This window comes from Capra hircus, chromosome 2, assembly GCF_001704415.2.
Source record: "Capra hircus breed San Clemente chromosome 2, ASM170441v1, whole genome shotgun sequence".
NCBI lineage: Eukaryota > Metazoa > Chordata > Mammalia > Artiodactyla > Bovidae > Capra > Capra hircus.
Window position 1 is genome coordinate 48019961 of NC_030809.1, and position 15627 is coordinate 48035587.

General features: G+C 38.7%; 1 protein-coding gene across 2 annotated transcripts in view; it reads left to right on the plus strand.

Annotated features, from left to right (window-relative positions):
• The window catches only part of SATB2 (SATB homeobox 2), a 202986-nt gene that overhangs the window by 136047 nt on the left and 51312 nt on the right, over positions 1-15627 (plus strand). For both annotated transcript variants that reach the window (XM_018061228.1, XM_018061225.1), the window contains exon 8: positions 12500-12712. In XM_018061228.1, coding sequence (XP_017916717.1) covers positions 12500-12712 — 213 coding nt within the window. The remainder of the gene's footprint in view (positions 1-12499; positions 12713-15627) is intronic.

Genomic DNA, 15627 nt, shown 5'->3' on the forward strand with positions numbered 1-15627 from the left:
TTTTGATTTCAATGTTAAATTAATAAAGTAGGGAAAGAGGGTCCTGCAAGCTTCATAAAATAGGTACTCTTTCATTTCAGAATCACTGGCTTGAATTCATAGATTTAAAGATTATTATAATATTAATATCTCCAAAGACAGCAATGTCTCAAAGTTATTCAATGACTTAAGGATGGCCCTCAAGATAGTGGTCTCAGTTTAGTCCCTCCTTACATATAAAAACTATCATTAATTAGCACCTTTTAGGCAATTTTGGGCAAAAAGCATGGGGAAGAAGCTGGGTCTGTTTGTGCTCTGGGTAAAGAGAAGTTTGACTCAATATACCAGCGTATTCCCACTCCTAAAGCTAACTGAAACAGAACATTTCATGTAAAAGAAAATATAAAGGCTCCTTTTGTCCCCCTCCTTCACAAAACTTGTACCAAAGAATCAGAGGATACAGATATGATAGTACAGTGTTCCTTTCATCCCTGATCAGTGTGAAAAATCCTTAAAAAATAGTTACTGAACGGTTACAAAGTGAAAGAAAGTGAAAATTGCTCAATTGTGTCCAACTCTCTGTGACCCCAATTCTGCAGGGCAGAATACTGGAGTGGGTATCTGTTCCCTTCTCCAGGGGATCTTCCAAACCCAGGGATTGAACCCAGATCTCCCGCATTGCAGGCAGACTCTTTACCATCTGAGTTACAGAAAATTCAAGGGGAATTCCCTGACAGTCCAGTGGTTAGGACTGCATGCTCATTGCCAAGGGCAAGGGTTCAATTCCTGGTTAGGGAACTAAGAGTCCATAAACTATGGGTGTGGCCTAAATAAATAAAATTCGGGGCTTTTTATTTTTACTAAAAAAAAACAAAACAAAACCAAACCTGCCTTTCGATGATGGTTTTATAGTTTTATAATGTCACTATTCTCTAACAGGGAGGGATTGACTCATTTTGCACAGATGTGGAGTCTCTAACCTGAAATAAGATATTTCACTTCTAGTGAGTGTGTCTCGGTAGAGACTGGCACTTTTAGTGGGAAAGCCTAGTTTTATTAGTTAACTAGTTTCTCCAAATCCTGGATGGTGTTTAAAGTAGGATTTTTATAGAAGAAATACAAGGCAACACTAGCTTTAGGTTCCATTATTTATATGCTCTTCACCTTTGCTTATTCAAAGTAATTTAAAAAAATACATGGAGTGTTCCTTTCATGGCCATTGATGGAAATGATGACCATTTGGCCTGGGGTTAAGTGCATGTTTGTTCAACTAAAGTAAGTTCAGTTTGAAGGCCAAAAATTCTGTGAGAAAAATACAACTAAATCAATTTGAAGTCAATTGGAAATTGACAAGGTAGTTTAAATTCTATCTGCAAATTTTGTGCCTAAAATTATTCCTGTAGACAGCAGTATTTACTTGCAAACTTCTCTGATCACCACACTCAGTAAGAAAGAATTTTTACATTATGAGCTAGTATGTCTAAGTCGCACACACTTAGACATTAATGCATACATGTATGTGTGCCTAAGTTCCACCTTATTTCCAACTATATCTGTATATTTCTTCATGAAAGAAAAAGAAAAAAACCTTCATGAAACAATAGAGTATGAAGCACTATTTAACTATATTTTGTTATAAATAAACTACCTATAACGTGCTAAATTAATTTTATCAGCCACTAATACTTATGAACATGTTTCAACAATGATGCAGATTAAAGCTGATTTTAAAAGTTACTTGGGGAAAGAAAGTGGTTTTACTTTTTTGAAGTATGAATAAATATTAGTTCAGTGCTGTCCTGAAATGTCCTTGTGGTCATTTTGCTTTATATAATTTATTAAATTTTCCTTCACACTCTCCTCTATCCCAAATAATTTAAATTATTCTACTTCCTATAATTTTCTTTATTTATTTTAATTGTCTTCTTTATAGGAAGACATCTATAAGTGGAGGGCTTTGAATATGTGAAGTTGCAAGTTGAAAATAAGAAATGTACTTTGAAAAAAAGAGAAATGTACTTTGATATTAGTTCTGTATTTATCCATTCATTTAACAAGGATTTATTAAGCATTCAGAGACTACGCTAGGGTTATAATGAGGGCTAACATTTATTGAACATTTAGCACATATTCAGTACTGTTATAAGCTCTCTAGAGAACCCTATGAGGGAAGTGCAATTATTATCTCAATTTTGCTGATGAGGAAACTGTGCCATAGGGAGATTAATTAATCTTTGTCCACTTGAAACCCAATTTTGAACTCAGAAATTTTGACTTCAGAACTCATCCTCATAATCACTTTATTCTCAATCATTTGTTACCATTGACCAGATGATGAAAGACACAAACCCTCCCTCAAGGAGATACAGGAATAAACAGACTTTTAAAATTGGTATTCCCACTTTGGTATAATAAGTCCTGTGACATGTTCCATGTACTGTATGAGAACAGATGTTTTTAACCCTGGAGGTGATCAAAGCTAAGGCAGAAAATGTTCAGCAAGGAAAAAAAAAAATAGTGCTTTATAATTATTTCAGGACAGAGTGAACTCGTATGTTTATAGACTGCTTTTCTACTTATATCTGAATGTATTTGATACATTTGAGATATAAATATGCAGTAGAATGTATGTTTTGTTTTGTTTTGTTTTTGAAAGTACTATTTTTGCCAATGTTTTGACAAAGTAGCCAAAGCTAGTAAATTTTTTGGGAAGTTTGCCAACAGTTGTTTCACAGAATACTCCTGGAAACTAGGAATAACAAGGGCCCAGCACTTTGTGAATGCGGTACTCATGGTGCCAGGTACTTGAGGTGTTAGTGGAAACCATGTATGTGCCCAGAGCTGAGAACACTGCTGGCAAATGTTTGCAAAGGAACCTGTTCAGTTCTGTATTTGCTTTGCTTTTCAGTGCTAATGTGCTTAGAAGATTTTTACTTAGATTGTGCACAGCCCCCATTTCAGTTCCTAAGCCTTCCTAGAGACTAAGGTGGAAGGGTTGAGGAAGGAAATAAGATGGGACCATTTATTTAGTTGCTTCTATCACTGCATAGATGAGGTAGGTAGAAAGTAGTCAAGTTGTCAGGAATCTGGTTTGGGCTAAGTTCCTCCATGGTACATGCTCAAGTGTGGTTTGAACAAGGGGGTTACAGTTAAGAAAGCACAGACTGCTTTGGTTTCAAGAATGTTCTGTTGCAGGCCATGTTGTGTTGCCTGCTTACTATATTCTCATGTGGCAGGTGGCACAAGTGAAGTTTTACTGCATATACTAGAAAGAAAGCTGTCTGTGAGAGGACTGTTTCACTTAATAAATTGTAGATTTGGGGAACATGGAATATTTGTTCCAGCACGGGGTTTGTAAGGCCTAAGTTTCAGTATTTATTATCTTACTTGTTTTCAATAGGTTGAAAGAGAAGATCTTGAGTGACTGTTGTGAGTTAGGTTTTTAACATGGTCCATCAGGCTAGCTGGGGCTTCCCTGGTGGCTCAGATGGCAAAGTGTCTGCCTACAATGTGGGAGACCTGGGTTCAGTCCCTGGGTTGGGAGGATCCCCTGGAGAAGGAAGTGGCAACCCACTCCAGTATTCTTGCCTGGAAAATTCCATGGAGGGAGGAGCCTGGTAGGCTACAGTCCATGGAATCTCAAAGAGTCGGACACGACTGAGCAACTTCACTATCAGGCTAGCTGCTGACTGTTTAGCAAATATGGGACTCCCACTTCCAGAAAACTGAAAAAAATATGGTGCCCTCTTAGAGCTCTATATTTCTGTATATCCCCAACTAACCACTAAGAGAGTTCCAGAAAAACATCTATTTCTGTTTTATTGACTATGCCAAAGCCTTTGACTGTGTGGATCACAATAAACTGTGGAAAATTCTGAGAAGAGATGGAAATACCAGACCACCTGACCTGCCTCTTGAGAAATCTGTATGCAGGTCAGGAAGTAACAGTTAGAACTAGACATGGAACAACAGACTGGTTTCAAATAGAAAAAGGAGTACATCAAGGCTGTATTTTGTCACCCTGCTTATTTAACATCTATGCAGAGTACATCATGAGAAATGCTGGACTGGAAGAAACACAAGCTGGAATCAAGATTGCCAGGAGAACTATCAATAACCTCAGATATGCAGATGCCACCACCCTTATTGCAGAAAGTGAAGAGGAACTAAAAAGCGTCTTGATGAAAGTGAAAGAGGAGAGTGAAAAAGTTGGCTTAAAGCTCAACATTCAGAAAATGAAGATCATGGCATCCGATCCCTTCACTTCATGGAAAATAGATGGGGAAACAGTGGAAACAGTGTCAGACTTTATTTTTTGGGCCCCAAACTCACTGCAGATGGTGATTGCAGCCATAAAAGACGTTTACTCCTTGGAAGGAAAGTTATGACCAACCTAGATAGCATATTCAAAAGCAGAGACATTACTTTGCCGACTAAGGTCCGTCTAGTCAAGGCTATGGTTTTTTCTGTGGTCATGTATGGATGTGAGAGTTGGACTGTGAAGAAGGCTGAGCGCTGAAGAATTGATGCTTTTGAACTGTGGTGTTGGAGAAAACTCTTGAGAGTCCCTTGGACTGCAAGGAGATCCAACCAGTCCATTCTGAAGGAGATCAGCCCTGGGAATGATGCTGAAGCTGAAACTCCAGTATTTTGGCCACCTCATGAGAAGAGTTGACTCATTGGAAAAGACTCTGATGCTGGGAGGGATTGAGGGCAGAAGGAGAAGGGGACGACAGAGGATGAGATGGCTGGATGGCATCACTGACTCGATGGACGTGAGTCTGAGTGAATTCCGGGAGTTGGTGATGGACAGGGAGGCCTGGCGTGCTGCAATTCATGGGGTCACAGAGAGTCGGACATGACTGAGTGACTGAACTGAACTGAACTGAACCACTAGGCACAAAATATACATATTTTACTCCCAAGGAGTTGACTATATGATGAGAGAAAGAGGTTTTATGGTTACACAATGTAAAAGATGCTAAGTGTCGTAAATATAAGATAGAACTAGTGCCATCTCCCTTCAGAGGAGGGAGAAAGTATTGCCAACTGCAGCATATATACATATACAGATATATGCATAGTCTTTTAGTGCATTGCAGAATACATCTCTACAGCCTGAACATTTGTCTGCAAATGTTACTTTTGTATATGCATTTATATTTGCAGAGTACATTGATTCCCTTTAAATGCTCAATTCTATCCACCCCCATCATATAAAAGTGCTATATGCATAGGCTATTTTTGCTAATAAAGAAATATTATCATAAAAGAGAGGTTTTTATTAAACTAATGCAATAACGACATTTTCTTTGAGGATTTAACACATCATTTTTAATAATAAAAATCAAATTGTCATTGTTGTGCCCTGTATACCTTTTATTCAAATCACACTAAATACTCTGCCTTCATGTCTAAGCAGTGCTCTAGGGGGTGATGGGGGAGGTGAGTAGTTTTTAACATAATGCAAATGAATTTCAGCAGTCAGCTTTGTAGTGGGGTTGTAGATTATGAATATGGGAGCCAGGGAAACCTGTTTATATTTGTGAGCCAAGGGGAGAATGCCTCTCAGGAGTGTCTGGAAGGAAATGAGACTGGAGATTAGGAAAGAACCAATTCTATTAGGTCAGCTTTCAGTGGGGAGGGTGTCAATACTCTGTTCAGTCGAGTAACTGAGTTCACAGCTTCAACTAACTGTACATTAACCACTGAAATTGAAGCATTCACTTTGTACGATTAGGCTAAGAATTTGCTATCACCTGGTTTTCATAAGAAGATACTAGTTCTTGGCTCATGTCAGCTGAAATCAGACATTTCAGAATTGTATTAGTTAAGACTAACTGATAGGCATGCAAAAGGGGAGGCGAAATGTGAAGAGCACCTTCTGAGGGAACTATGTGATAGGTCATGGTGGGCGGCAGGGTATGTGGTTGGCCCATAAGGGTCCCAAGACCCCTTCCACCTCTGACTTTCTGCAACTTTAATCTGTGTGCCTTGTTCATTGGTTGTGGCATCATTTGTTTAGGTTGAAACCTAACATTTTCAAACTATGATATACTGTGCATATGATATGATATCTGTGTTACATGATATATGAGTATTTGGGGGGTTGAATTACTTCAAAAGTTTATGTTATAACAAATATGTGAACAAAAATGTAGCTTACAGAAATGAAAATAGTCTCTGGCTAGTTTGAGGCTTTTTGCAAAGAGAAGCACTAGGGTTTGGCTGGGCCAGTTTTTTCAGCACACACCTGGTGTATATCACTTTAAAAAATAAATTATGCCTCATTAAATTACAATTAAATGGAATCGTGATCATTTGTTTTTCTGGAAGGAAGATGTTTTGCATATTGAAAGCCTAATTTGTTGCAGGTGACAAAAAGGCTGAACAGATTATCTAATATCACTTCATTTGGGGGGTAACGTTCGCTGGTTAGTTTGCGTATACTCCAATAGTTCAGAATTCTTTTAATGTGGACTGTATTATTTTCACTTCAGAAAGTCTTCTACTGCTTTACCCATTTTTGTACTGTGTTTTTTCTAAGCTTTTAAGGAAATAGAAACTTCTTTTGATATTCTGGATTAGTCATGCTCTTTCTTTTTGTTCAAATGTTCTAATACTGTCCAATCCTTCACTTAGTCTCCCTCTTTGCCTAGCCTCACCACTATGTCTATGGCTGCCTGTTAATATTATGTACATTTCAAATCCCAGCCAAGTTAAGTACCGCCTCTTCCAAAATGTTTTCCCTGAATCCAGCAGTTGGCAATACGTTCACCCTCTTTTGAACTGAAATGGTACTAGTTCTATCTGAAATTTATGACACTCATCATCTTTTACATTGTACTTCTATAAACCACCATATAGTAAACTCCTTGGCAGCAGAATCTACGTCTTGGGAATCCTCCCATTCCCTTATGAGCTTTGTTCCAAGTTGTAAATGAGAAATGAATTAATAGACTGATCTGTCATTCCTTGGCAATATGTATATTGAATTTGGGGGTTCTCTAGGTAATCATTGGGAGATATAGCCTAATTGTTGAGAATAACTAATGTCTGAGATGTATGAAAAAGAGGTATCTGTTAAAATCTAGTCAGTAATGACCGACCTTTGGTGTCTTCTCCTGGAGTGGCTGAGAGGTCCGATGGGCTCAGGCTCAGATTTCCTAAAACCTGGCCCAGGCTTGGGCTTTCTTCTTGCTCTGAAAAGATTAAAGGCCCATCAAAGGTAATTTCTCACCTGTCCCAGACCAAGTTTCAAGGGCTAGTGCACAACCTTGGAAGTAAATTTTACAGAGCTAGTCATGGTAATGTTTCCCAAATATTTCTGAGCATGTATTTTGCACACTAGCAATTTGGAGCCAACTATATAAATTGCTGAAGGAATGTGAAAGTCATAATAATGTAAATAAGAAAGCACTTCAATAGAAATGGAAGATTCAGAAACTCTTAAGGTCATTTAATTGATCACAAATAAGTATTATTAAAATACTAGAATCATAAGCATATCGATTTTTCTGTTTAAAAATTAGCCCCAGTTTTTGTTGTTGTTGTTGTTGTTGGTCACATTGTATGGCTTGCAGGATTTTAGTTCCCTAACCAGGGCTCAATCCTGTGCTCACCACAGTGAAAGCTCTAACAGTGGTTAAAGTCCTGACCACTGGACGACCAGGGAATTCCTGGCCCCAACTCTTTGTTTTGTCTTTAGAGATAACCTGTATTAGCAATGAAGCTAGATGGCATTATATTATCTCTTGTTTGTGCTTTGAATTATTTTGCTTTTATTGAATTTTCTGCCAGCCTCATGTATTGTTTGCTGGTGCTGGAAGTATTTTGGAGCTTACAAAACTCTCCATTAAAGGATGAGGGAGAAGGCCAGTGAGAGGCTCTTTTTGCCCAACTCCTTTCTTTTGTCAGTGACCTGTAACCCAAGAGCTCTGGTAGAAGGTGCCTTTCTCCCCTATGCAGAGGCTTGTTCTACTCCTTTTCAGTCAACATGTTTCTTGGTCTTACACAACCTCAGCTAACACCACAGAGAGGATTGTTTATAATCTCTCCCTCAAGAAGGCTCTGCTGCCTATGATGAGGAAAATAGTTAATGACCACTTTACTCAATACTTACAATATGTTTTAATAAGATTACTGATATAAAATTTTAATAAGCAATATCCTGGTTAATTTATTAATTTCCCTCCATTTTCACATTCTCAATATTCATGACCTTTCTATTCATAAAAGTGTATTTTTATTTTCAGTGCCCAGGTGCCACGCCATGTTCTCTATAGCTCAGGCTGCATAATGGGAATGTCCAAGTGACACCTCCTCCCTGGCCGGTTGATAATTAAAATGCCAGACAACTGCGGGCAAGGGCTTTAGAAATATTTATGTAGGATAAATTATTAATTTATGTTCTATTCAAGACAGTTTCAATATGATAAGCATTTACTTATCTTGATAATTAGATGGGGTGATTTGTGGTATATTTAAGTCATGCCATACATTTTCTTCCAATTTTTTTTTTCCCTTGATGATTTTAAACTAATTAAATAAAACATGCTTTGCATTCATGTGCCTGCAGAATTTTGGGTATATTTTTAAAAATCGCTGTTGAAATAGTTAAAAGCATATAACCGAAACGAAGAAGGTTCAACAAAACAACTAAAACTCTTCTTGTGCCCACCAGTTAGCCACTTGTTATTGAAAATGTCTGAGGTAAAAGGAATCTGCTTTGGGACCAGGGCTACACAGATGAGACTTGAAGTAAATAATTTAGAACAGTGTTCTCATTCTCTGGGGCAATTCATGGAGGCGGCACTGGCCACCTTGTTGGTTTGAGACTTTATCTTCAATTAGGCGAATGAGACAGAGGCAACAGTATATCCAGCAACCCCTGAAAATACAAATATTGTGTCTCATTCACTTCGGAAATGATGCTGATGAGCAGTCATTTACAAGGATGCTTTGTCTTGATTTTTCTTAGAGATGAATTCATTTCCCTGTATGGTTGTCCAACATGTGAAAAATGCAGGGGTAGGAACTCCACAATTTCCATGTGGGGAGAAAAAGGTAAACCACGCTGAACAAAAAGTAAATAAAAGAACTCTGACCTTCAGAGTGATTTTGTTTTTTATTGATTAGGAATAAACAGACTTACAGTTTTGAACCTGGTCCATGAGAACAATATTTTTTTGTTGTTTCAGTATTTTACACGCAAGATCTTTGCCATAATATCCTCCACAATTTGTGAAAGTAATTTTGCAGAAGAAGTTTACAAACTTTGCCTTTGAGAGATCTTAACATATAATCATCATAACCAGGATGAAGAATATATCCATGCATATCCTAAAGCTTTTCCAAATTTGGTAGTCTGACATTTAGTAAAATGCTAAAGTTACTTATTTTTTTGGAGGGGAAGAGGTCAGAGAATAAAGAGTTTTAAGTTTTCATCTCATTATTTATACTATTATTTATCTGTTATAAAAAACTTTTTATTTTGCACTGGTATATAGCTGATTAACAATGTTGTGATAATTTCAGGTGAACAACAAAGGGACTCAGCCATACATATATACATATCCATGAGAGAGCGAGAAAGAGAGAAGGGGAGTGAGTGCCAGTTTGTCCTTCAGGTGTAGAGTTCATCATTAAAGAAAGCTCAGAAAATACCAATCTTAGTATCTTATTAGTGTTAGAAATTGGTACTGGTTGTATTTTATACTTTAATTTTTTATTTTATTGAAGTATAATTGATGTACAATGTGTTAGTTTGTGGTATACAGCAAAATGATTCATATATGTATGCATACATATTTTCTGTTTTATATTCTTTTTCATCGTGGCTTATTACAAGATACTGTGCTATACAGTAGGACCTTGTTGTTTGTCTATTTTTTGTATAGCAGTTTGCATCTGCCAATCTCAAACACCTAATTTAGCCCTCCCTTTCCCTTTCCCCTTTGGTAACCATAAATTTGTTTTCTATATCTGTGAGTCTGTTTCTGTTTTGTAAACAAGTTCATTTGTATCATATTCTAAATTCTACATGTAGGTGATATGACATTTGCCTTTCTCTGTTGGACTTACTTAACTTAGTATGATCATTTCCAGGTCCATCTGTGTTGCTGCTAATGGTGGTATTTCATTCTTTTTCATGACTGAATAGTATTCCATTGTGTGTATAGGAAATCAGTGTTGAAAATTTTTATCCCTCTTGCTTCTGCATGTATTAATTTGGAGATTTTTGTCTTAGAAGCAAGAAAGAAAAGTGAAAGTGAAGTTGCTCAGTTGTCTCCAACTCTTTGTGACCCCATGGAGTGTAGCCTACCAGGTTCCTCTGTCCGTGGGATTTTCCAGGCAGTAATCCTGGAGTGGGTTGCCATTTCCTTCTCCAGGGAATCTTCCCAACCCAGGGATCGAACCTGGGTCTCCTGAATTGTAGACAGACGCTTTACCATCTGAGCCACCAAGGAAGTCAAATCATTATTAATATTTCAGGTTGCTTAGTCCAAGTGGAAAATAGGGTAACTTAAGGCAGAACTGACTTTTAATTTCAGAAAGAGAATTAATACCTAGATTGTACAACATTTTCTGGAAGACAGGTGTCTCACTTGTTGCTTCTTTCTGAAAACATGACAAGAAATCAGGATTTTCTTAGAATCATTTCACCAGTAGGGTAGTTTTATATACCTGCCCTATCTTGGCCTTTCCTTGGGCATGTATGCATGCAGACACACACTGGTTAACATTTTTTTCTAGCTTCATTGTATGGCATATTTTATTCCTATTTATAAAGACTTCTAATCAAAGTAATGATAACCAAATTGGCAGAACTATCAGATGGCATACCTTTTGTAAGTTTCTTATAGTAAAATTGTCTTAAATGGTGTTTTGGGTTGTGATTACCTCCTGGAGTGCTGGTAACTATGTGATGTATATTCCTGTGACATTTGGTTCACTATCTTATAATGTATTACTTCCTAAAAAAATTTTGCCTACCTTACCCTGAGGATTGTTGGCCAACTAGAGGTAGTAGTATGTTTCTTTTATATCCAATGCCTTTTGGCCTATTGGCCAAACATGGCCTATTTAGCCAAAGATTACAAATCTGATAGTATTTCTTTGCATCAATATTCCCCTAAGTGGAAATATCTTTGGCATCTACTTTTTAGAATTTGGGGTTATCTCCATCTCTTGTAAGACTCAGAAGTTAACAACTCAGCTCTTTCTGAGGTATCATCCTAGGGCCTGATCTCATATTGCCCTGAGAAGGGATGTTAGCTGGGAATGCCTTTATGTGATGATCTAACAAGTGTGCAGAATGGAGGGGCTTCCCAGGTGGCTCAGTGGTGAAGAATCCACCTGCCAATGCAGGAGACCCAAATTCAATCCCTAGGTCAGGAAGATTCCCTGGAGAAGGAAATGGCAACTCCAGTATTCTTGCCTGGGAAATCCCACGATCAGAGGAGCCTGGCGGGCTGCAGGCCACAGGTTCCCAAAGAGTCAGCCACTACTGAGCAGCTGAGCACACCCGCACATGCAGGATGGAAATGGATCAGCTTTTGCCTCAAGTACTGTGACGTCCAAACTCAGGTCTCTAGCCTTTTTCTTGAGTCCATACTACTTTTCTTTCAACTTGTCAGCATTTGTCTTTTCTTTTGGAGTTCTCTGTGAGCAAAGCACACAAAAACATTAAGTTTCTATGTAAAGCATTCTGTTTGGATTTGTCACATAGTCAGAAGATATCTGAGCCTATCATGGTGTTCTCTGAGGTGTGCTGTGGCCCTTCACCCGATTGCAGCCACACTTTATGTCGCTTCAGTGGTGGAATTGGAGTGTCCCCATGAGGGCATCTCATAAAAAGGTTTGGGTGCCCTCTGGTACACATGCAAAGAAAGCTATTAAGTATGTGGATTAGGAAGCTGATAGAGGGTTAACACAAGTTAGAGCCACTTGCTTTGTGTCTTTTTTTTTTTCCCCCACAAGTAACATCTATATTGAAAACAGTGGCCGGTCACACAGAAATTCAGCCAAACTTTTTTTTTTTTTAAGTCGATGTAAATCTCCCATGCTGTTTAAATGTCGGAACTAAATTTACCAAACTTGGCAGATTTGTAAAGCTGAGCAGGACTGCCAAGTGTTCCCAGTTTCAAGCAGAGAGAGTTCTAACAGTTCCTGAAATACTTGTAGGAGGCACCTGGTGGTAATTGCAGTTTCACAATTCTTCCCAAGCGCCTACCTTGCTAGCTGGCATCTCTGTACACTGCTGATTATTACAGTGATGATAAAGTGTCAGAATAGAATGGTCCAAAATAACGCAGAGCCCCCAGGAGCCAAGCACAATCCCTCCAAATCTTCTTGCTTGAGAACTGTCAGGAATTAGACCGAGGTTCTTGACATCACAGCCAGCTGGTCCCAAACAAAGGGGAAGGGTGCAGGGGTGGGGTGCGCCAGACAGAAGCCGCACCACATACCTGCATATGTAACGTGGCCTACTTTTTTTTTTTTTTTTCCTTTTAATCAGGGGTTGTTGTCTGAGATTCTGCGGAAGGAAGAAGACCCTCGGACAGCATCTCAGTCTCTTTTAGTAAACCTGAGAGCCATGCAGAATTTCCTCAACCTGCCTGAAGTGGAGCGGGACCGCATATACCAGGATGAGAGAGAGCGGAGCATGAACCCCAATGTGAGCATGGTCTCGTCAGCCTCCAGCAGTCCCAGCTCCTCCCGAACCCCTCAGGTGAGATATTCCCTCCACTGACTTTTCACTCTTTGCCTTAGAAACATCTTGCCTTCACTGATACTCTGTTTTCCCTCAAAAACTTAAGAGATATAATTCTAGGACTTCTTAATTTGCTGAACATGTGGGTTAGAGAATGTGAACCTCTGACCCTATACTAGTGGTTATCCTTTACTGTATTATCCATGCCATTTCTCTCCTTTTAAAAAAGTCCCATTCTTCCATATGTGGCGGGGGTGGGTGGAAGGATAACTGCTAGATGTCTGCATACAGTTGGTTGGTTATCAAAGAAGGAACTAGGGGATTAGTGTTGAGGCTAAGTTTGCATAGGCAGCACACTGCTCTTCCTCCAATTATGTATTTATTTGGATGGAGATAGAGTAATTGGGGGCTGGGGACAGCTATAGTAGTCTGAGTTCTGCTTGATGGAACCTGAAAGAAATGAAATCCGTGAGGAACCTGTGTGACGGAAGCAGGCATATGCTGTGGCTAGATCGCAATGACTGGGAGCTCATTCAGTGACTCTGTAGAAAAGGGTGGGAAGGTAGACCATGTTCTCTTTCCTGCAGTGATTCCCACAGGATCCTGGCTCAGCTTTCCATCCTTCTTTTATCCGCACTTTAACAGCACTCTGTTCTCAGGTCCTTCTGCAAATGCATAGATCTGTTAATAGTAGTGTGTGCTTTAAAGATGTTAACTGAAGGGTCAAGTTCTCAAGTAGCCAAGAGTCATCTCCAACTCAGATCTGAGCACACTCCTTCTTAGCCCACTCCCTGCTTCCCTTCTAGGGCTTCCGTGGCGGCTCAGATAGTAAAGAATCCACCTGCAATGCAGGAGTCCTGTGTTTGATCCCTGGGTTGAGGAGATCCCCCTGGAGGAGGGCGTGGCAACCCACGCCAGTACTCTTGCCTGGAGAATCCCCATGGACAGAGGAGCCTGATGGGCTACAGTCCACGGGGTTGCAAAGACTAGGACACGACTGAGAGACTAAGCATAGCACAGCTGCTTCCCTTAGGCTTCTCAGGTGGATAAGTGGTAAAGAACCTGCCTGCCAGTGCAGGAGACACAAGAGACTCGTGCTCAGTCCCTGGGTCGGATAGATCTCCTTGAAAAGGATGGCGACTCCAGTATTCCTACCTGGGAAAGCCCATGGACAGAGAACCCTGGCGGGCTACAGTCCTGGGGTCACAGTAAGACACGACTTAGCGACTAAGCACGTACACACACACTGCTTCCCGTAAACTTGTACTAATCAGCGGATTTATAGTAAAGTCATCTCATTTACGGTTGCTGGCATGGTTTCAAGTTCCTTCTTGAGTTATAGTTTTCAAACCAAATATTTAACAGTTGTACATTTGTACAAATCAGAAAATTGGGTATGCTGAAATGTGATTTTTTTCTTTGGCTTAGATACATATAGTTTTGGGTTTAGGAGTTTGTTTTCTGGCAAGGTCTAAGGAACTGATTAAGCAGAATTTTATTCTAATAGAAATATTTGAGCTTTTTCAAGTACATTCATTTTTTTTTCACACATCTTAACTCTCTTTATATTTTTACACTCTGCAATAGATTTTTAATTGAAGATCATTTTCTATCATGAACTGCCAAATTGTGATACTTAGACCTTAGTGAATTATGAATTTTAGTTACTGTTAAACCAAAACTAAGACGCTTGACTGCTTACTTTAGACCAGTGAAGCCAAGTTTTTTTACTTTTATTTTTTTAAATTTTGGGGCATGCATGTTGAGCTATTGAGTTGGGCGAGTTGTTAATTTGCACTAATATTTACTTTTATTAAATTCACCAACATTTTTGCCACTTTTGAAGCCCATTAAGCTATTACAGAAGAATCCAGCCATGCTTCATGGCCGTTTAACTGGGCAACTTTTCTCAGAAAGTCACTCCTTCTTGTTAGAAAATCACACATGTCTGTGTGTTTTGTTTTCCACTCCTTCATAATATTTTTCTAACAAGATTATATCTTAGGCATCTTTTCAAAGACCTGGTAGCTTTCAGAGCCAGACCAACTTACAAGGCTACACAGTTAAGGCCAATATTTTGTTTTTTTTGAGCAGAAGAAAATCCCATCTAGAAAATTCCTAGATAAAGGTGTCCTTTTAGAGACAAGTTTAACAGGGAAATTGATCATTTAATTTCACAGTTTGGAGATTTTTGAAAATAAATGTTAAGTATTTTTCTCAAAATATATTTGAGAACATGGTCATGGCACTGACATTTTTACATTGTCGGGAACATCCTTCTTTTTCTGCTGGTTAAGCACTGAGAGAATTATTAAAGATGTTTAAAACATTTCATGATTATCTACTTAAAATTCTTTACAGAACCATCTCAGTGGTGTAGATACAGATTACTGTAAGGCTTTCATTGTGCAAACAAATGTCAGAGAGGTGCCACTGGTTCAGTCTTTGAGTTGGAGCCAGCATTCCAGGGCACACACACACAGGGTCTTGCATAGGTCCATGGAGATTATTTTCCAGACCCAATAGCACTTTATTACTGGTTTAAAACAAATTGAAGAAATTTCAAATTCAACCCCTACAGTCTCTTCTAATAATCCTTCAACTGGCCAGTATTCTTCAGTGCATTTATTGATAACAAAGCAACAGAAAAGGATAAGAATGGTCATTTATTGAGCACATATTGTATCATGTATTGTGAACATTTTGCATGGATTTGGATCCTCACCATTTTGCATTGTTGTTCCCATTTTACAGATAAGGAAACTGAGGTTTAGGTAGGTTAAATATCTCATATAAGGTAATATAAGTGATTGGTAGAGTTAGGATTTCAGTTCTGATTATTCTGATTCCAAGGTCTGGGGCCCTAAGCATATATTTCTGTGCTTTGACTTTAGCTGTCAGTGTTCCAGAAAAGATTTGATCAGTTAGTTAAC